This window comes from Accipiter gentilis, chromosome 24 (assembly GCF_929443795.1).
Source record: "Accipiter gentilis chromosome 24, bAccGen1.1, whole genome shotgun sequence".
Taxonomy (NCBI): Eukaryota; Metazoa; Chordata; class Aves; order Accipitriformes; family Accipitridae; genus Astur; species Astur gentilis.
The window spans coordinates 13,935,435-13,956,800 of NC_064903.1; the positions used below are offsets into that span (position 1 = coordinate 13,935,435).

At 55.7% G+C, this 21,366-nt stretch overlaps 2 protein-coding genes across 4 annotated transcripts; both read left to right on the forward strand.

The window, feature by feature from the left end:
- The first annotated feature begins 716 nt into the window (after window positions 1–716).
- On the forward strand, window positions 717–8,259 carry SLC7A3 (solute carrier family 7 member 3). Of its 3 annotated transcripts, none has more exons than XM_049827944.1 (13): window positions 717–848; window positions 2,746–3,154; window positions 3,361–3,519; window positions 3,606–3,786; window positions 3,888–4,000; window positions 4,973–5,195; window positions 5,376–5,515; window positions 5,595–5,697; window positions 6,001–6,212; window positions 6,862–7,028; window positions 7,308–7,416; window positions 7,504–7,638; window positions 7,710–8,259. In XM_049827944.1, exons 2-12 carry the CDS (start codon window positions 2,785–2,787, stop codon window positions 7,635–7,637), a joined length of 1,911 nt encoding a protein of 636 aa, XP_049683901.1. In that variant the 5' UTR covers window positions 717–848; window positions 2,746–2,784; the 3' UTR covers window position 7,638; window positions 7,710–8,259. The 3 variants fall into 3 exon arrangements, with proteins under 3 accessions (XP_049683901.1, XP_049683900.1, XP_049683899.1); XM_049827943.1 differs by having other exon boundaries at window positions 7,733–8,259; XM_049827942.1 differs by having other exon boundaries at window positions 2,731–3,154; window positions 7,504–8,259.
- Window positions 8,260–11,155: 2,896 nt separating this feature from the next.
- LOC126050380 (serine protease 23-like) lies at window positions 11,156–12,529 on the forward strand. Its single transcript, XM_049828206.1, is given in 4 exon segments — window positions 11,156–11,250; window positions 11,454–11,569; window positions 11,572–12,312; window positions 12,315–12,529. Coding segments are annotated over 4 exon segments (1,167 nt in total).
- Window positions 12,530–21,366: the final 8,837 nt, after the last annotated feature.

The following is a 21,366-nucleotide window of genomic DNA, read 5'->3' on the forward strand; positions in this document are numbered from 1 at the left end:
CTGGGCGGCTGGTCCCAGCCTGGGTGCTCGACTGCCAAACAGTTCTCCAGAGACTGGTGCTTCCCATCACTTAGAGCTGCCTGTTGCTCCCGGAGTTGAGGGGACTGTAGCGGAGCAGCGTGGGCGCTGGCCGGGGACTCGCTCCCTGCGGAGCACACGGGGGTCGGGGCAGAGCCCCCCTCCACGCCTCGGGCTGAGCTCCGGCCGCGCCCCCTGTGGCAGGGCCGGCCTCCTCGCTGCGCCCCAGCCCTCGCCTCGCTCCCAGCCCCGGCAGGGCAGGGCCCGGGCAGGCTCTGCCCTCCTGGCACATCGGGGCTCGGGGGACCCTCAGCCGCCCCCTCTGTGGCCTTTCCCGGGGGAGCACAGCTGAAGCCGCCAGCCGCACGGTCCCTTGCCCTGGGCTCAGCGTTGCCGCCCGCAGCGGCCGCACTCCCGGGGGCCGAGACGTGCCTGGCCTCAGCCCCGCTGCCATTTATGACTTGAATTTATGGATTGGTTGTGTTTTTTGGTTTGGTTTTGGTTTTGGTTTTTTTTTAAATCTGTGACCTGGGGGGCGGCAGGGCGCGGCGAACCGGGCACGGGTGGGGCTGGGCGGAGACGGGCTTCCCCGCACCGGCCGCGGGGCTGGTCCCGCTCGCCCGTCGCTTCGCGTGGGGCGGGTCTGCGGGAGCGGGGGGGGCACCCGGGGCATGCGAGGGCCCGGTGCCTGTTTCCGGCGGGCGGAGCCGGTCCGCCCTTCAACCCCTCGGCGGCGGCGACAGCGGTGGCAGTCCCGGGACCAGCGGAGCGGAGCTGAACGGGACCGCACCGGAACGAGCCGAGCCGAGCCGAGCCGAGCCGCGCCGCCGGTGAGTGGCGGCGGGCGCCGCCGCCGGGCCGGGCGGAGCCTGGCGCAACCGGTGCCGCGCTTGCATCAGCCGCCGAGCGCACGTGGGGCCGGTGCGGGCGGCGGCCGGGACCTGCCGCGGCTTCCCGTCCCGGTCCCGCGTTCCCCGCGGTTCGGAGCGTGGCTGGCGGCTCCCGGGGGCTGGAGTGGGGGGTCCCGAGCGGGGCCTGACGGCCCGCGGCTGCTGTCCCGAGCCGCGGCGGGAGGCGGCGGGCAGCGGGAGCTGTCGCCCGACGCGTCGCTGCTCCTCTCGTCTGCCCGCCCGTAGCTCGCTGCGCGCTCTCCATCTCGGGTGACGGCGTGGCTGTCTGCGAGGCACCTCTCCGGCCATGGGCTGAGCCTCCTCGGAGCCGGCCGAGCCGCCTGAGCGGCTCTCCCTAGGCCGGCTCCGACCGGTGCTGGTGAGGGTCTGGGCACTTCTCGCGTTCCTTTCCCCGGGCACGGCGAATCCCAGCGCAGCAGGGCCCGCGGGGGCTGGGAAGTGGGAGGCTGTCCCACATCTTCCTTCTCGGCGCGCTCGCGCTTTTTTCTCTGCGCTGCCCTGGGAATAAGGGCTGAGCACGTTTCCGCTGCCAGCCCCACGCTTGCAGTTTGCAGAGCTCGCGTCGGGCGTCAGAAATCCTTGGAGCAATTGAGCCCCGCTGGGGAAGGCAGACAGAGCTGCCCAGGCGGTGGCTGGGGAGGGTGCCAGTGCTGGGGCACTTGTTCCCTTGAAACCTGGCCCAGAGGCTGCCCTGGGCTGCGACAGCTCTGTGGGCCAAGGCCAAACATGGCATGTGCCAGCTCAGGAGGAGGTTTCTCCAGAAACAGGCTGGTTTGCTGGTTATAGGGAAGCAGCCGAGCTGGTGGCTGCCACTGCAACCCTGGCTATCCCCCTCGGTGGAAAAGGGTCACAGTCATCCTCATGTATACTTGCGCTGATCCATACAGCATGGTGTCGGTGCTGCCCCAGGAGCCTGACTGGAGCATGTTTCATTTCCCAATGAAGGGAGCAGCTGGTAGGGAGAAGGTGCTGGTGGGCGGGTGGTCGAGTGCTGGGCACAGGGTGCCAGCTGCGGCCATGGGCATTGAGAGCCCCTTTCCTTGCAGCTCCTCTCACCTTGTGCCGGCTGCCTGCTCCACAGGGTGCTCGTCTCCCAGAGCTTTTAGGGGATGGGTAGCAGCTGTGAGGAAGGGAAGTGGGTGTGTTGCACGTTTAGGGCAATTGCAGCCTGCAGTTGCAGCGTGCGGGCTGCTCGGCAAGCACTGTCAGCATGCAAGGGATGTGCGCTGGGGGCTCGCGCTGTGTGTCTGGCCATGCATCCCTGCCGAGGGTGTAGTGCAGATGCTGGGAGCAAAGGAGGAATGGCTGTGTCCCAGTGAGTCAGCCCAGCCTGCCAAATCCTCATTTGGAGGAACGCTTTGTCTTCCTGCCATCGCTGCTGTGCACGCCCACACGCCTGGCTGGAGGGATGCGCCAGCAGTCAAGTTTGGGCTGAGGGATCTCCAGGCTGCCAGATCGGTGGGGAGTTGCTGGGAGACAGTGGGCAAGCTCTGGGACATGCCTGGGAGGCCCATGGTGGAGACCACACAGGGCTTGTGCAACGAGCCTATTTCCACCATGGACTTACTGGGTTCTTCCCTGGCTCATTCTCCTGGTGCAGGGGCTGTGCAGGTGGGGTATGCACAGCCCCACAGTGCCTTGGAGGGAGCTGCCATGGTCTCTGCCCCACCAGCACGGCAGGGGCTTGGTGCCACCGGGTTGGCCGGGAGTAGGCACAGCTCCCGTGGGCATCGCTGCCTGCCCTGCTTCCTGCGTTGTGGGTCCTGCTGCCTGCAGGACGCTGAGCTTCACACTCCTGCAGTCCCTTCTCTTGCAGGGGTTTTGAGCAGCTGAGCACCACCCACGAGAGGACAAGATGTTTGGAGGAAAAATGACCAGTGTTGGGAAGAAGCTGATCCGCCGGCGTGTGGTGGATCTGAGCTCCGAGGACACGCGTTTTTCTCGCTGCCTCTCCACGCTGGATCTCATAGCCCTTGGGGTGGGCAGCACGCTGGGGGCTGGCGTGTATGTGCTGGCTGGGGAGGTGGCCAAGGAGATGGCTGGTCCCTCCATCGTCCTCTGCTTCCTTGTGGCTGCTCTCTCATCGGTACTGGCTGGACTTTGCTATGCAGAGTTTGGGGCCCGTGTCCCCAAGACCGGCTCTGCCTACCTCTACAGCTATGTCACCGTTGGTGAGATCTGGGCTTTCACAACTGGCTGGAACCTCATCCTCTCCTATGTGATAGGTAAGGGGCTGGGCAGGATGCTGGCACGTGTGCCCAGGCTCCTTCTGGCACGGCACTGTCAGAGTGGGGGGCTTGTGGGAGCAGCGTGTGGTGCTGTGGGAGCAAGGTGTGGGGTGGAATCAGCAGGGAGGTGAGTGCTGGGGTGGGGGTGGCCAGTGCCTCTCTGCCCTGGGCTTGGACTAATGCACAGATTTGTCATCGACCAGGCACAGCCAGCGTGGCTCGAGCCTGGAGCGCAGCATTTGACAACATCATTGGCAACCACATCTCCACCTTCTTCATGAACAAGACCACACTGCACCTGCCAGGGGTGCTGGCTGAGCGCCCGGACTTCTTCGCCCTGATCCTGATTGGGCTGCTCACCGGTGAGTGCGTAGGAGTGGCTCCATGGCTCTGTGGGTGGTGGCATGGGAGCCCGGTGGGTCCCCACTCACTCCTTTTGTCCCTGCAGCGCTGCTGGCCTTTGGTGTCAGCGAATCTGCCCTCGTGAACAAAATCTTCACGGCGGTGAACCTGGTGGTTCTGGGCTTTGTCATCATCGCGGGCTTCGTGAAGGGAGACATCAAGAACTGGCAGCTCTCAGTGGAGGACTACATCAACCACTCATACCTGGACCCACTGGATGACATCAGGTGAGGAGAGCAACCATGTCAGGCCAGGGTCTGGCACGGGACTGGCACTGGCCCTGCTGTCCATGCAGCCCGTGGGAACTGCTCTCCTCCCTCCTTTCCAGCAAAAAAGCCTTCGGCTCTGGTGGGTTTGTCCCCTTTGGACTGGAAGGGATCCTGACCGGTGCTGCCACCTGTTTCTATGCCTTCGTGGGCTTTGACTGCATTGCCACCACAGGTACCACCTTGGGCAAGGGTGGCATGGGCATTTCCCCAGCGCAGCTGGTGGCTGGCTGGGACCCACTGGGGAGGATGCTCCATTGGCGTGGGAAACAGCCCATCCCTCCACTCCTGGGAGGTTTCCCCACGGTGGCTCTGTCCCCAGCTGGGCCAGCACAAAAGGGCTCATAGCCTGCCCTGACCCAGGAAAAGGGGCTCCCCGCAACGAGTGGTGGGAGCGGGGCTGCACCCTGCCTGCACAGGCAGCTTCTGGGACAGCAGGGAGCCTTTCCGCTGCCAAGTTGAGGCTGCAACAGTGCTGGGAATTGCTAATGCCTCCTGGTTATTTCCCAGCCTCAAGCAACATTTTTCTAAACGACTGAGTTCGTGCAGAACTGCCACTCTCTGGAGCACAGGGAGCTCTCAATTTCCTCTCATTCCCCCAGGAATCTACTTAGTGGGTGGCTGGTACAGGCTGTTCTGCCTGACCTCCCTGCCTGTGCTTCCCCCCCGCCAGGGACTGCCCGGCAGCCACCTTCTTCCCTCCTACTCTGGCTGCTGAGCCCCTTGCTGGGGAGTGTGGTGCAGTGGGAGAGCACGCCTTTGCAAAGGCCAGGGGACAGAGGGCACAGTGGTTGCATCGCTGTGCCCACATGCACAGAAGATCCGCATTCAGCAGACTCTGTGGGGAGTGGGAGCTGCTGGAGGGGGCAGAGGGCTGGCACGGCAAGAGAGGCTGCGAGCCCAGCTGCCAGGCAGCTGCATGCCTGGAAGCTGCGGCTGCAGCCACGCGCTTCTGCTCTTGGCAGCACCGAAGACTCTGCCAGCGCAGCAGCACAGCTGGGGACCCTTCCTCTCCAACAGCCCCTGCCTGCTGCTGCCCAGCCCCACGCTGCCATGGAAAGTCCCTGCTATGGCTCATCCTCTGGGGCCAGCTGCCCTGTGCTGTACCATGGAGCAGGGACGGATGCTGCCTTTTGTCTCTCCACAGGGGAGGAAGCCAGGAACCCACAGCGCTCAATCCCTATTGGCATCATTGTGTCCCTCCTCATCTGCTTCGTGGCTTATTTTGGGGTCTCTGCGGCCCTGACCCTCATGGTGCCCTACTTCCTCTTGAACAAGGAGAGCCCCCTGCCTGAGGCTTTCAAGGCAGTGGGCTGGGAGCCGGCCCGCTACGCTGTTGCTGTCGGCTCGCTCTGTGCCCTCTCCACCAGGTAGGACTGGCTTCATCCCTGGCACAGCACAGGGACCAGCAGCATGCGTCCTGGCTGGGCTGGGGGTTTGTCCCATCTGGCTGCTGTCCTGCTCCTGGCACAGAGCTGGTCCCCCTGCTGTCTGGGTGGCAGGTGTGGACAGCTTACCGGGCAGGCCCTGAGCCATCTCTCCCCCAACAGCTTGCTGGGCTCCATGTTCCCCATGCCCCGTGTGATCTATGCCATGGCGGAGGACGGGCTGCTCTTCAAGTTCCTCTCCAGCATCAACAACCGCACAAAGACCCCTCTGTCAGCAACCATCACCTCAGGGCTCCTTGCTGGTAAGGCTCCCGGCCGCCGCCTCACACTTGGCACTGCGGCGGTCTGGAGCCGTGCTTATGCTGCATGTCCTCGTTGCAGCGGTGATGGCCTTCCTGCTTGACCTGAAGGACCTGGTGGACCTCATGTCGATCGGCACGCTGCTCGCCTACTCCCTGGTGGCGGTGTGCGTGCTCATCCTCCGGTGGGTGCTTCCTCTCACGTGGCAGTGCCCAGGGTTGATGTGCCTTGCATTGAGCCTGGGGCTTGTGGCCACAGCTTTTTCCCAGGGGGCACAGCCTGGGGAAGCATCAAGGCCCCAAGGTGGAGGCTGCTCACAAGAGCCTGCACAGTGTCTCTGGGCACATCCGTGGAGTGGCCGTCATGGGGCCACTGCCAGAGCAGCTTGTGGGGCTTGAGGAGCAGGAGGGATATGAGGGTGCTGCCCACTGTCCCCTTGGGCTGGGAAGTTCCTCGGGCTCTGCTGCAGCTTGTCCTGTCTGCTCAGGTACCAGTCCGGGCAGCTGAACTCCCCAAAGGCCATGGAGATGCTGGAGCTGAACGGGAATGAGGAAGAGAGGGTGATCATGAACCCAGCTGTCGCCGCTGCCAGTGCCCAGCAGAAAGAGACACTGACCCTGGCAACACTCTTCAACCCGCCTGAGGACACCCCCACCATGCTCTCAGGGCGCATTGTCTATGTCTGTGTCTCGGTCGTTGGTGAGTGAGTGGGAGCAGGCAGCTGATGTCCCCTCCTGCCAGAGGCCAGAGTGTCTCTGCAGAGCTGGGAGGGGATGGTGGACACACCAGGCAGAGGAGAGGGGCCAGGCTGCCAGCTGCTGTTGGAAGTGCCAGTGGGTGCTGGACCTGCTCTGCCCTGAGCAGGGTGCCAAGTGCAGGGCATGGATGGGGTTTGGGGCACACGGTGGCTGATGGAGGACATGGGCGCTAAGCCAGCCATGTGGTCATGGGTGGTCACGAGAGCTCCCTGTGACGAGCCTGGCCCAGGCTGGCCACCCAGTGAGAGTGGTCTTCAGCTCCCTGAAAGCGCTCAGGTTTGGCCAGCAAGGTTTGATCCATCCATCAATGGCTTCATTGTGCAGCCAGAATGGAGTGGCTCAGCCAGCTCTGGGTAAGCATCAGAGCTGGGTTCAGGCCTAGCCGAGTGCAGACTTCCCACTTCTTGACAGGCTGGCAAGTTCTGCCAGCAAAGCACCTTCCTGAGGCTTCGGGGGGGTGTTGGAGACAGCACATGCTAGACCCATAACTGACCAAGAGGAGTGGGTGCCTCAGCCCAGCTGTTGGTGAGGCTTGGTGTCCCAGGGGGGCCACATCCTATGCAGCCCCCTGATTGCCCCCTCTCTTGCAGCCACACTGATCACGGTCATCTGCGTGGTCCTCACCCTCAAGGTGACTGCGCTGAAAGAAGCCAGTGTGGGCTGGATCGTGGCCCTGGTGCTGCTCCTCATGGCTCTGCTCATTCCCACCATCATCGTTTGGAGGCAGCCACAGAGCAACGCGCGGTTGAACTTCAAAGTGAGTGCAGCCCCCAGCAGCTCGGCATCCGCATCCCTGCGGATCCCCAGCAGGGGCTGGGCCATTGCAGGGTCTGCCAGGGCTTGCTTCTGGACAGTCACTGTCCAGGAAAGCCCAGGGCCCCGAGATGCAGCTCTCCAAGGTGCAGTCCCCAGCGTGGCAGTGCCCAGGTGCTCTCTAGGCTGTGGTGGGGTGGGATCCCTCTGTGGCCAGGAGCATCCGTGAGCCTGGCCGGGTCCCTTAAGGCACAGCTGACAGGCCTCCTCCTATCCCTTGCAGGTACCTTTCCTCCCACTCCTGCCAATATTCAGCATCTTTGTTAACATCCTGCTGATGGTACAGCTGAGTGCCAGCACTTGGGTGCGGTTTGCCATCTGGATGGCTGTGGGTAGGTGTCCTGTGGAGGTGAGCATGGTGCCTGCTCTTATGCTGGCAGCCCACCGCTGTGCGTCTCATTGCGGAAACTGTCCTGCAGGTTTTATGATTTACTTCGGCTACGGGATACGGAACAGTGTGGAAGGGAAAAATGCGGAAGAACCCTGCACCACAGTAGAAAAGCCTCTGCACCACCCTGGACTGGACCTTGGCCCCGGGGCTGCTGCCATCTGAGGTACCAGGCATTGGCACTCCGTGGATCTTGGATAGTATTCCCGCTTGGGAACAAGATCATGATCCGCACAGTACATCCATCCTCTCTCCCGCAGGGAGCGAGTCCCAAAGTCAGGACCACAGAACTGGGTCGTGTACTGCCCTTTCCCCTTGCAGAGCAAAGGTCACGGAGACGAGTCCCCAGGCCAGGTGGGAGTGCCGGTGGCCCAGGGCTGGTCTCTGCCATCCCCCCAACCCTGCTGAGGGGCAGTGACACTGGTATGGCCCTCCTGCTGTAAGCTGCTGTCAGAAATGCTGCTTTCCCTGCACATGGGGGGCCCCATGTGATGGCACAGCTGTATTCGTTCTGTCTGTCCATGTGGCTGTGGTCACCACCTCCTCTCTGTGCTTTCCAAGTGCCAGGCGTGTACATGGCAGCCATGTGATGAGGCTTGGGGTGGTTTGTTCTGATATTGCCAGCAGTCTGGTGCTGCCCTGGCCATGCTGCTTGGTATGAGCATCTAGCTCGGGTGTCTGTGAAGATGTCCACAGTGTAGCCGTAGCAGTGTCCAACCTCATATGCCTTTGGATAATTGGTGTTTTAATGTTGACTTTTATACCTATTAAACTAAATGTTTTTTAAGTGCTTGGCTCTGTTGGTCCTACTACATCTCATGTTAATGCCCTGTGGTCACGGACCCCCAGGCAGGACCCTGCGTGCTACCAGGCTGAGTGCCAGGCTGGTGCCAGCACAGAGCAGAGCTTGGCCACAGCTAGCTGTGCTGGGTGACCTCCTTGTCTGAAACCTGCCAACGAGCCACCAGCCCTTGCACTGTCCCCTGGGACAGTGAGCCAGGAACCATGGAGCAGTGCTCCAGGCCAGCTCAACCCAGTGCTGCTGGTACCTGTGGCCAGGACACCAGCCTGCTGTGGCCCCACCCTGTGCTCTGTGGGAGCGTGTCACCAGGTCCCACAGGGCAGCAGCTGCAGTGAAGACCTTGGAAATATCTCCTGGAGGCTCCAGCAATGGCCTGCAGAGGAAGTGTGGGCAGGAGCTGGGCTGCATCCATGTGAGAACATGATTTCCCAGATTCTGGTCTGGTCTAAATCAGCCTTGACAGATTATTTTGCAAAATAAACTAATTTAGGGCAGATGGATCTTGCATGGTTTTGGCATCTCTCCCTGTTTACTGGCAGTGGAGCAGGGTCACTGCATGGTCAGTGGTGAGGGCCCCACACCATCAGCTCTGCTTGGCTCCTGGGCTGGAGCTGGAGCCCTGCCTCAGGGCTGTGCCTGGAGTAAAAGGGGCTGCAGCACCTGCTCTGGCCTCATGCTGGGCACTGCCTGCCCCACTGCCTCAGGCTCCAGCCCTCAGGCACAGCTGACTCCGGGCACTGGCTCTTTGCAGGTCCTTCTAGCCGTCCTGGTCATGCTGGTGCCTCCGTGTGCTGTGCTGGGTCCCACCACCCTGCCTCGTGGGTATCTTCTGGCCAGGAGCAGCATGTGGGGCCCTGCTGAGCCCTGAGCCTGCAGTTCCCTCAGCACCTATACACCAAGGTTTGGGTGCTGTAGTGGGCAATGGGCCCATGATATGACTGCAGCCCTCACCCCCTGGCTCAGCACTGCTGCAGCCCCCCATGCCTTTGTGCCTGTGTCCCCCATGCACGTGCCCACAGGCATGTCCATGCCTGGCTCCAGGCCATCCCACTGAGCACGAGCATCTTATCCTGGGCACCCACTGGGACTGGCAAAGCTCTGGACATGGAGCAGGGTGCTGGAAGCCCTGCGCAGCTCCCACCACGGCAGCCAAGCTGAGAAGCAGCTGTCTGGCAGCCATCAGTCTGTGCTGGTGCGGTGCACTGGGTTAGTGCCATCTCCCTATGGGCGCAGGTGCTGGCAGTAGCGCAGCAGCCCTGTCCAGTCCTGGGCCCCATGCTGGACACCCTGTCCCTGGCTGCCTGGAGGGACCCTGCCTCTCTCTGCCCGTGACCTCCTTCCACCTCATCTGGGCTGGCAGAGCTGCCAGGGATGGCACCGCATCCTTTGCTGGGCAGTGCCTCTGCCTTTCCTGGGCCCCGCTAGCATTACTGTACATCTCGGTGCATCAGCTGTGAATAACACCCAGCCAGAGCCCTAGCATGTTTTCGGTGCAGGCTGCTCCCACTGCTTTAACTGCTGCTGTGCCAGCCTGTGTGTGGCCTGCTGAGATGCTCTGATTACAACCTGGGGCTCCATTGTGCAGAGAGGGGCCGGGAGGGAAGCATGTTCCTGGGTGAAGGCTGTCAGGTGTTGGGGGCTCAGGGTGGGCCAGTCTGGAAGGGGCCATTTTCTGCTTTGAGAAAACACAACAAAAGGCAGAGCCTGGCTTTGCTAATGAGAGGCCCAGTCCCCAATCCTGCACACAACTGCCTGTGGTTTGTGCCGACAGCTGGGGAGTTTCTACCCAGATTGGCAGCAAAGGCTGCGTTCCTGCCTGCCGCCCAGCCGTGGGCCTCCCCAGGGCAGCTCCAGCCCCAGCAGAGCGGCTGGCAGAGCCCTGGAAGGAACCAAACAAGCCTGAAGTTGCCCCCCTGCCCGTGCCTCTGCCGCTGCATGGGTGCTGGGCAGACCGGGCACAAGTGTAGGCAGGAGCATGGGTAGGGGAGGCAGGGCTGGCTCCTGTTTCAGTGCTGTCTTGCTGGTTGTAGTGCTGTGCCGGGGGTGGCACTCAGGCAGGCCCCCCCCCAGGAGCTACAGCCAGGGATTGGTTTGTGGTCTCCCTGTTGCCGTCCCCCCGGGAATTAAAGGAGAGCTGGAGGGTTATGGCTCTGGCTGTGTTTGGCCCAAGCCATGCTGAGGGGTCAGGCAGTTGGGGCACCATTGCAGCGGAGGCTTGGCTGCGGCCACTGGCTGACAGTGACCTGCTCCGGCAGTGGGCCATGCTGGGGATGCAGCACTGGTGGGTCAGGGTGCAGGGGGTGCAGAGAGCTGGTGGCTTTCAGCCTCCCTCCCCACCTGGCTCCACCCCATCCCCTGCGGCTTTCATAACTGCACACACTGCCATGTGTCTGGTGCAGACCCAGGCTGCCTGTGGGGGACATGGGGCTTTCCCAGCAGAAGCATTGGAGGAGCTCTCTCTTGTACACCAGCTGCTTGCCAAGGAAGAGCCTGTGTGCAGGCTTGGGGCGGGATGGAGACGGATGGTTGTGCTGCTGAACCATTGGAACCTGCCCGCTGCACTGCTCCCCTGCCAGAACAGGGGTGGGCCTGGCACATGGAGATGTAGCAGCTGATTAAATTTTAAATTGTGTACAGTGATCCATTTGAGAGTTAAAATAGGCTGGCTGGTCCACACTGCTCTGTGACACCAAGTACTTCAACCTGAGGAGTTAATGAGCCACCTTCTTCCCTGTAGGACCAGCGAGCAGGTACTGTCAGATCCTCCTCCCTGCAGGTGACTGGCTGGTGGAGTGGAGCTGCAGCAGCTGCCGGGTGGGACGCATCCCTCAGCAGGACTCGAAGCCCTGGAATCCACCCTCGGGCAGACAGGATTACTGGCATGACAGAGCAAACTCCTCAGCTGGTGATATTTCTGCAGTGGCGCTGGGTTGCGCTGCAGGGCCTCACCGTCCAGGAGATCAAAGCTGGTGCCAGGTGAGATTCCTATCACTCCTTACTCACCCGGCTCTAGGCAGGTCCCAACCTTTCTGCTTTCTGTGGTAACAGCTTAAGTATGCACGACCCAGTAGCTGGCACGAGGTTGCATGCATCCGATAATCCTCCCAGCCCCAAGCCGCGGCAGGTGGCCGGCTCTCTAATCGTGCAGGCTTAATGCTCTCCTTGCTTTGCCTTTGCAGGTTTGGCACAATGATTTGCTGCCATGTGGTTGCTCTTCTCTTGCTCTTCTTTCTTCCCAGTGCTGCGGCTGGTGACCTGGTTCCCGCTCTTGTTCCCCAGTCCACACTCCAACTAGCAAAAGGTTCTTGTCACAGCCTGTTCTGGAGCTGACAACATGCTGCGACAATGCCCATGCCCAGCGGGAGGCCACCCTGGTCCTTCAGGACTTCCAGGAGTACCTCTGTTATGAGACAGTGTATCCCAATGGCACCTGTACCCCCACCACAGTGGAAAGTGACCCCCCATGCAAGCGGCACAGAGAGGAGACGGTGGAGGCAGCATGTGCGGCTCAGGTGGCAGATTATGGCATAGACAGGTGGTTTTCCATCAGTGGGAACCACTTCCTGATGAACTACCCCTTCTCTGCCACTGTCAAGATCTCCATGGGCTGCATGGGCATGCTCATGTCCGAGTGGCATGTCCTCACTGCCACCCACTGCATTCCCAACAGCAAAGACTATGTGAAGGGGGCCAAGAAGATCAAGGTGGTTTTCCTGACACCAGTGCAGGGTGCTGGCAACAGAATGGGGATGGGGAGGCTGGCGATGCGCTGGGCTTGGGTGCAGCACACACAGATGCCCATGGGCTGGATCTGGGGTCCCAACTCAGTCAGTGTGAACTACAACTATGCCCTTTGGGAGCTGTGCAGGCCACGCTGGTGCCTGCACATGAAGCTGATGGCAGCTCCGGCAGCAGAGGAGATGGCTGGGAAGAAGATTAACTTCTCAGGGTTTGACAGCGACCAGCCGGGCGAGCTGGTCTACTGCTTCTGTGGGATGGAGGATGAGATGGTCCGCCTCACTTGCCAGCACTGCGATGCCAGCCTGGTGCATCCAGCTCTGGGGCATATGGCAAAGTGTGGGACCCCATATGACACGAATGGGAGAGGAAGGTGATCAGGGTCTTCTCGGGCCACCAGTGGGTGGAAGTTCTGGGGAGCACCATGACTAATATTGCCATTCGCCTGACTGCTCTAAAGTTTGCTCAGATTTGTTACTGTATCAAAGGGGACTCTAAAAGCTGTCACACTGAATGAGAACCGCAGCCTGCCTCTTCTCCTCCCCAGTGCAGCTGGCTTTGAGTGCGGTGTACCTGAGCGAGAGTGTGGCCAAGAAGCCTGAAGATGAGCAGTGTTTCCTGGCAAAACTGCTCCACTTTGTTCTCCCTCATGGAGGTCGAGGGTCTCCACAGATCACAAGGGATCCAGCAGAAACTCACTGGAGTCCACGTCCTGATGCCCCAGGAAGTCTGAAGTGTGGTTTAAGCTCCTTTGGTTGGTGCTGGCATGAACTCAGCATCAGCGTTCTTTACAGAAAGAGCTTGGCCATCAGCCAGGGAAAGTGGCCTCTGCTTCCAGCATGTTAACTGCTCATGAGTTGGAGAGGCAGCCGCATGCTTGCTACTAAGCTGTACCTGGTTTCTCTTGGGTCTCATCAGGTCTGCCAGTCTGTTGGCTGCACTGCCTGGCTTGGCACTGCCCCAGCAATATGAGGACAAAGGGGGTTCTCTCCTAATAGGACCTTTGTGTGCTGATGAAAGGTGTCTGAAAGGCAGCCCTGGAGCCTGTGTCTTCTGGGCACACAGTGTGCCACAGCCAGGAGCTCGGCCAGGGCAGGAGGGGCTGCTCCAGGACGCTGGCAGCCACCGTGCTTGGGAATGCTCTTGGCAAGGACATCTTTTCTGATTGATGCAGCATGGTGGTGCGATGTGGGTACCTACACGTGGCAGCAGGGGCCAAGAGCTGGGACCACCTACTGACTTGTAAACTTTCTCATGTCTCTTTGGTTCTGTCTGGGATTACAGTAGAAGGAAGGGATCCTGACATTTACTGCAGCTGTATTATTCGAGGTGGATTATTTTAGGCAAATACATGTATTTGAATAAAAGCATAAATCTCTTTGCAAAGGTTATGTTGGAAGAGGAACAGTGCATAGATTGCTAGCCCTGGTTTGGAACTTGCTGGAGACGCTTCCTCCAGACTGAAGTAAGTGGCACAGGGAGATCTGTGTAGAGTTGAAATCACAGTATCTTGCAAAAATAGGGACTGATGCCTTCTGCAGTCAAAAAACAGCCCAGGCACCTGACTGAACACATTTCTGCATGTTCGGTTGCATAGGACTCATGTGCCCAACATGCCACATCAGGCTTTTCCATGAGCAAACTGAAAGCTTGTCTTATGTTTCCCTACCTCATACACAAGAGATTCCTTTGCAAATCCTAGAGTTTCATGGCTGATACCTCTCCCCATCTTCCTTAAGTTTTCCTATTTCCCTGCTGTGTTTGCCCAGGCAATTATTCCCTCTGTAATTCACATTCTCCACAAGGGACCTCATGCTGATGCTGCTTTGACAGGCTGGACAGATGGCTGCTTGTATTTTTCACTCTTAAGTCAATGTTCTGCTCCTTTTCACTGCATCTCAGGGGCAGCCTGCATCACAGGCTTCTCAATGCTGTCATTGCTTACACCTGCTGAAGACTAAACATGCAGTTCCTTCAAGACCCATGACAGTTGTACAGGCAGAGCAACCTGCCTTGAAAAACAAACAGGTAGGTGACATTTCAACAAACTAAATGTAAAAAACCCTCCAGCTCAGTTATCAAGACTTCAGGGTAATGTCAGTGTTAAACTAATTTAAGTCGTATGCCTGGTCTGCAGATGGGTGTGTAACAGTTTCTATTGTCTTGGATGAGATAATGCATGAAAAATTATGATTACACATTACTGGGCAGAGAGCAGCTGCTATTATTCACATCATACAAACCCAATTTACAGACAGAATTCAACTTGTTCAATGGAATTACCTGCCCTAGCTGAAAGGTTCTTGGGGACAGATCAGAAAGGGTTTTCATCTCTTGTTCAGACCCTAAGAACAGGTTAGAGAGTGTCAGCCATGCTCTTCTTAAAATGGGAAGAAAGCCTGTCAGAAACACAGGGAAGGGAGTTCCTGGTTCCTTCCTCTCTGAAGTGCACCCTGGGCCTTTGTTTCACTTTATACACCCCTCTGATAGTGGAACAGGTGACAGGATAAGGGAAAGTTCTCCTAGAACCTGCTGATGTGACAGGGAAGGACTTGTCTTATTCAGAGCAGCTGTACACTTTGTAAGCAACTTCCTTCTGACATCAGCCATCAGCTATTGCAAAACAGAAGAGGGAAAAGTCAGCACGAAGACAGAAGCCAAGAGAAACATGGTGAGATTCATGCCCCCTTTTACTATCCATCATTGTGTTTGCAAGTACCAGCAGCTTTAAGACACCAACAGGACATGTTCCCCCCCCAGTTTGTGTCATGGAGCAAGTGGTTTTGATGCACAATCTGCATCATGTACAGGACTCACTGTTGTAGTGGGTTGACCTTGGCTGGATGCCAGGTGCCCACCAAGCCATTCTATCACTCTGCTCCTCAGCAGGGCAGAGGGGAAGACATAAGATGGAAAAGAACTCATGGGTCAAGAAAAAGGCAGTTTAATAAAGCAAAAGCAAGGCCACATGTGGAAGCAAAGGAAAACAAAAGATTTATTCTCTACTTCCCATCAGCAGGTGATGTCCAGCCACTTCCCAGGAAGCAGGGCTTCAGTAGGCATAGTGGTTTCTCCAGAAGACAAATGTTGTAATAACGAATACCCTCTCCCCCCAACCCTTCCATTCTCTTAGCTTTTGTTGCTGAGAAGAAAGACGTCATATGGTATGGAAACTCCCTTTGGTCAGTTTGGGTCAGCTGTCCTGGCTCTGTCCTCTCCCAAGATCTTGCCCACCTTCAGCCTGCTGGGGGAAGGGGGGAAATGTTGGAGAGACAGCCTATTCCATACCATTTGCGTCATGCTCAAGTCCCACATAATTTAATACATATATGTATATCTATCTTCTAACCATCTCATTTAATTCTTTTAACTGAATTTAATTCTTTATTAATTCTTATTAAGGATTTAATTCTTATTACTGAAATCCCTTCTTACCAACACTTATAACTTATGCTACATACTTAAACCATCTTTATACCCAACATACAGATTTATACATTCTCATTAACTACTATTCCTTGTCCTTTAATGGACAGTTATTATTCTCCCATTCCATGGGCTTCTTCCACTCCTCCAAATGTTCATAAGAACGGGCCATGACTTGGGCCTTATCTGTCAAGATGGGTGCTCGGGACAGGAGAAGCAGTAGGTTTGATTGTTGGGCACCAACACTGGCTTGGTTTGGGTCATCATTGCATTCATCCAGTTCCGTGCAAAACTCACTCTTCATCCGTTCAGGTCATTCCTGCTACATCACTTCCTACAACATACAGCTCACATCACAGATTATTTGTCTCCCCAAGGTTAAATCTCCTTGAGGCACATTCCAAGTCTCCTTATACTTCTACAGTACCCACGAAGTACATGCAGGTCCTTGAGCAAAAACAATCCCATGAACGGGTTTGCCTTTTCCCAAGGGAGAAGCAATCCACACTGCCTTCCCCAGCCACTTCCCTATGTGCACTACAGGGGCCTTATCTCCTCCCACAGTATGTAGGGGTTTTGTTTGGGCAGGACCAGGACAGTTAGCAGATCTTTTGGTGTTAACCAGCCAAGTGGCTTCTGCTAAATTTATAACCCAGTGCTTCCATGCCCTGTTGCCCAATGCTCTCAACATAGTCTTTAACAGTCCACTATATCTTTCAATCTTTCCAGAGGCTTGTGGGTGATAGGGGATATGATGTACCCAGTCAGTGTTGTGTTTCTTGGCCCAGGAGTTTATGAGGTTATTTTGGAAATGAGTTCCATTGTCTGATTTAATTCTTTCTGGGGTATCTTGTCACCACAAAATTTTCCTTTCAAGGCCTAAGATGGTGCTTCAGGCAGTGGCATGGTTTACAGGGTGTATTTCTAGCCAACCAGTAGTTGCTTCCATGATGGTGAGCATGTAGCAATTGCCTTGGCATGTTTGTGGCAGTGGTCTAATATAGTCAATTTGCCAGGCCTCACCATATTGAAAAAACAGCCATTGCCCTCTATTCTAGGGAGACTTTACTCATGTGGGTTGGTTGATTGTGGCATATGTTTCACATTCATGAATGAACTGTGTGATGGCCTCCATGGTCAGGTCCACCCTTTGATCACAAGCCCATCTGTACGTTACATCTCTCCCTAGATGTCCCTATGTTTTGTTGGCCCATCAAGCTACAAACAGCTCACCCTTATGCTCTCAGTCCAGGTTCACCTGAGCTACTTCAATTTTGACAGCCTTGCCTACCTGTTCACTGTTTTGATGTTCTTCAGTGGCATGGCTTTTGGGCATGTGATCATCTACATGACATACCTTTAGAGCAATGTTTTCTACCCTGGCAGTGATGTCCTGCCACAATGCAGCAGCCCAGATGGGTTCACCCCTGTGCTGCCAATTGGTCTTCTTCCACTGCTGTAGCTACCCCCATAGGGCATTAGCCACCATCCAGGATTAAGTATAAAGACAGAGTACAGGCCACTTTTCTCGTTCAGCAATCTCTAGGGCTAGTTGGATAGCTTTCACTTCTGCACACTAACTTGACTTACCTTCTCCTTCAGTGGCTTCAACAACTTGTTGTGTGGGACTCCACACAGCAGCTTTCCACTTCTCATGGTTCCTACAACACAACATGATCCATCAGTAAACAAAGCATAATCATCTTCTTATAACTCGTTATATGGTGGTGCCTCTTGGGCACAAGCCACCTCCTTAGGCGATGCTCTAAAATCTCTGCCATCTGGCCAGTCCATGCTCTCTTTCAAGATTCCTCGGTGATTGGGTTTCCCCAGTCAAGCTCATTGCATGATCAACGCTACCCACTCACTCCATGTAGTGCTGGCTGCATGATGTGTAGAGGGGATGTTTCCTTTGAACATCCAGTATAGCATGGGTAATTGTGGTGCCAAGAGGAGATACGCTTCTGTACCAACAACTTCTGAAGCAACTCGAGCCCCCTCATATGCTGCTGCTATCTCTTTTTCAGTCGGGGTGTAGTGGACTTCTGATCGTCAATACCTCCGGCTCCAAACCCCTAATGGTCAACCTTGAATTTCTGCTGATGTGTTCTGCCAGAGGCTCCAGGTTAGACCATGCTCCCCAGCTGCAGTGTGGAGTACATTTTGCACAGCTGGTCCTGTCTGGACAGGCCCAAGAGCTACTGTACAAGCTCTCTCCTGTTTGATATGCTCAAAGGCTTATTGTTGCTCAAGGCCCCACTCAAAATAGTTCTTTCAGGTTACTTGATAGAGTAATGCAAGCTGACTATAACCTGGAACATGCATTCTCCAGAATCCCACAAGGCCTAGGAAAGCTAGTGTTTCCTTCTTGTTAGCTGGTGGACACACAGTTGCTATCTTGTTGATCACACGCATATGGACATAACGGTGTCCATCCTGCCATTTTATTCCCAAGAACTGAATCTCATGTGTAGGTCCCTTGATCTTGCTTCTTTTTGTGGCAAAACCAGCTTTCAGAAGAATCTGAATTACCCTTTTTCCCTTCTCAAACATTCTTTGGCCTTGTTGCCCTACATGATGACATCATCAATGTACTGTAGATGTTCAGGGGCATCACCCTTTTCCAGTGCAGTTTTGATTAGTCCATGACAAATGGTAGGCCTGTGCTTCCACCCCTGGGGCAGTCAATTCCAGGTGTATTGGACACCCCTCCATGTGAAAGCAAACTGTGGCCTGCATTCTGCTGCCAAAGGAATTGAAAAAAATGTGTTGGCAATGTCAATTGTAGCATACCACTTGGCTGCTTTTGACTCCAGTTCATATCGGAGTTCAAAATGTGTCTGGTACAGCAGCACTAAGTGGTGGAGTGACTTTGTTCAGGCCACGATAGTCTACTGTTAACCTCCACCATCCATCAGACTTTTGCACTGACTCTATTGGACTATTAAAAGGTGAGTCTTGCTGATCATTCCTTGGCTCTCCAGTTGATTAATCAGCTCATGGATGGAAGCCAGGGAGTCTCAGTTGGTGTGATATTGCCGCTGATGCACTGTCCTGGTACACAGCTGGCACCTGCTGTTCTTCAAGTCACAGCAATCCTACAATGAAGGGATCTTCTGAGAGGCCAGGCAGGGTAGATAGCTGTTTGATCTTCTCTGTGTTCACAATGGCAACACCAAAAGCCCATTGGTACCCTTTTGGGTCCTTGAAGTACCCTCTCCTGAGGTAGTCTATGGCAAGGATACAAGGGACCTCTGGGCTGGTCACAATGGTGTGCTTTTGCCACTTGTCCTGTTAAGGTCACCTCAGCCTCCAATACAGACAATTTTTGGCATCTCCCTGTCAGTCCAGAGATCCCAATGGGTCCTGTGGCCCTATAAGCTGATGGCACCAGCATATACTGTGCACCGGTGTCTACCAAAGCCTTATACTTCTGTGGGTCTGATGTGCCAGGCCATCAAATCCACAGAGTCCAGTAAACCTGGTCATCCCTTTCCACCTCCTGGCCAGAGGCAGGGACCCTCTATTCCTGCTCCTGGTCAGAGTATTCACTGTCTGACCCTTTCAGTGCCAGACCAGAAGACTCCTCACCAGGATCAAAGGAAGTGATTTCAGTCCTTCTATGTCTGGGAGATCGCCGATTGCCGCCTTTTGTCTCTACAGCAACTACGCTGACAGTCTTTGTGGGCGACCCCTTCTTAACAGCTGTCTTCCCTCTCAGTTCACGTACATGGGCTTGCAGCTTAAAGGTGGGGTCACCACCCCACTTCCTCATGTCGTCCCGCTGGTCACGCAGGAAGAACCAGAGTAAACCACATGGCACGCTGTGCAATTGCTCACCACCCGCAACCTGACGCTCTGCCACTTCCCCTGCTGTGATACCACCTCCACCCCCAGTCCCAGTTATATACTGAGCATGACATCACATGGTGTGGAATATCTCCTTGGCTAGTTCGGGTCAGCTGTCCTGGCTGTGCCCCCTCCCAGCTTCCTGTGAAAATTAACTCCATCCCAACCAAATCCAGGACACTGTCTGACCGGGGCAGGAGAGGACTGACTTCTTGGGGTGCCCGTGACAGCCACGGCACTGGCTCATAGGGATGAGGAGAGACAGAGATTTTTTTCAAAGTTTCAGAGCCAAGAAGACACTCTCTCCACAGTTGGTGTATCCATATCCAGGCAAATCATCCAAGCTGTTAGAATATGATGCAGGTGCACTTTGAATTGCCTTCCTCCACATGGCCCATGTGCACAGGACATCCTCTGGATCTTTGGAGACCTGCTCATTGTCTAGATCACTGTAGATTACTTCCAGCACTGCTGATTCTCTCAGGTACTGGATGCCTTCGTCTGTGGTAGTCCACTTTCCTGGGGAGTTCACAAGATCTTCCTTGAATGGATCTCTTACCCTCACACTTGAGAGGAGCCATCTCCAGAGACTGCAAATTGCTGCTGCTTTTCCAATTCCTCTCTCAATTCCCTGGTTTCTAGCAAGGGATTCCAGCTGTTGGGGTTCCTTACCTTCTGATTGCTGACTGTCGGTCCCATTATCCCAGCATTGGAGCAGCCAGGCAGCAATCCACTGACCTGGCTGGCAGCTGTAATCTTTCTGCCTGTCCCAAAGTTCTGATGAGGTCAGAGACCAGGTAGTTTCTGCTTCATGTCTGAATTCTCTCTCTTCTTCATCCCATTTCTTTGCCAGAGGACCAACTTCTTGATCAAGCCCTTCCTCTTCTTCCTCCTCCCTTACTAATTGATGATATGGATCCAGTGACCTCCTTGTCCACTTCTTTTTCACTACTGGGCAATTTAGTTGTTGTTGTTTGGGTCCCTATCTCTACTATCATGCTTCGGATGTAGTTTGCACACTCATCTCAGTCAAGGTATTCCAAGGTAGCTTGGGTCCCTATATTAACCACAGTGCTCTGACAGTACTGAACTCTGTCTCAGCAGGCACAGGCCAAGTCCCAGTACAGTGCTGGAAGCTACTGGTTTTCATCGGGGTAGGCAAGGCACTCCTCTATCAGGTGGCACATGAGTTTGCCAGGGTTGCTTGCCTGTTCAGGTGTAAAGTCCCAGGCTATGGGAGGTGACAACTGCCCTAGGCATCTGCCCAAATCCTTCCACACACCCTGCCACCCAGGGACCGGCCACCTCAGGGCACATTTCAGCATTGCCTCACCCAAAAGTTGTCTTCTCTTACACCAGGATGACACCAGATTCCACAAACCCCATAATATGCCAATAATGTTAATTAGTAGTATTAAACAGCTCACACAAGGGTGAGTAAGGACCTTAGGAGCCTGCATAATAAACCCACCCACATTGGGCCTAGGTAGAAAGAGGGAGATGTATTCCCTCATCCTCTCCACAAGATAGCTCTCCCAGCACAGCAAGGCTACCAATGCCAGGGAAAAGCAGAAAGCTATTGTTCGTATGGACATGTTCCCAAGCGCAGTGAAATAAAGAGATAAGCAGCGTAGCCAACAAACTCTGTGATCGGCACAGAAGCTTGCTACTTAGCTATAGCACTCTTAATACAATACTGCCATTGTCTTGAGCCCCACATTGGGCACCAAAAAGGACTGTGGTGGGTTGACCTTGGCTGGATGCCAGGTGCCTACCAAGCTGCTTTATCACTCCCCTCCTCAGCAGGATGGGGGGCAGTAAATAAGATGGAAAAGAACTCAAGGGTCAAGATAAAGGCAGTTTAATAATGCAAAAGCAAAGCTGTGCGTAGAAGCAAGGGAAAACAGAAGATTTATTCTCTACTTCCCATCAGCAGGTGATGTCCAGCCAGTTCCCAGGAAGTAGAGCTTTAAGTGAGCAGAGTGGTTGCTCCAGAAGACAAACATCATAACGAATGACTCCGCTCCACCCCCTGACACCCCTTTCTCTTAGCTTTTATTGCTAAGCAGATGTCATATG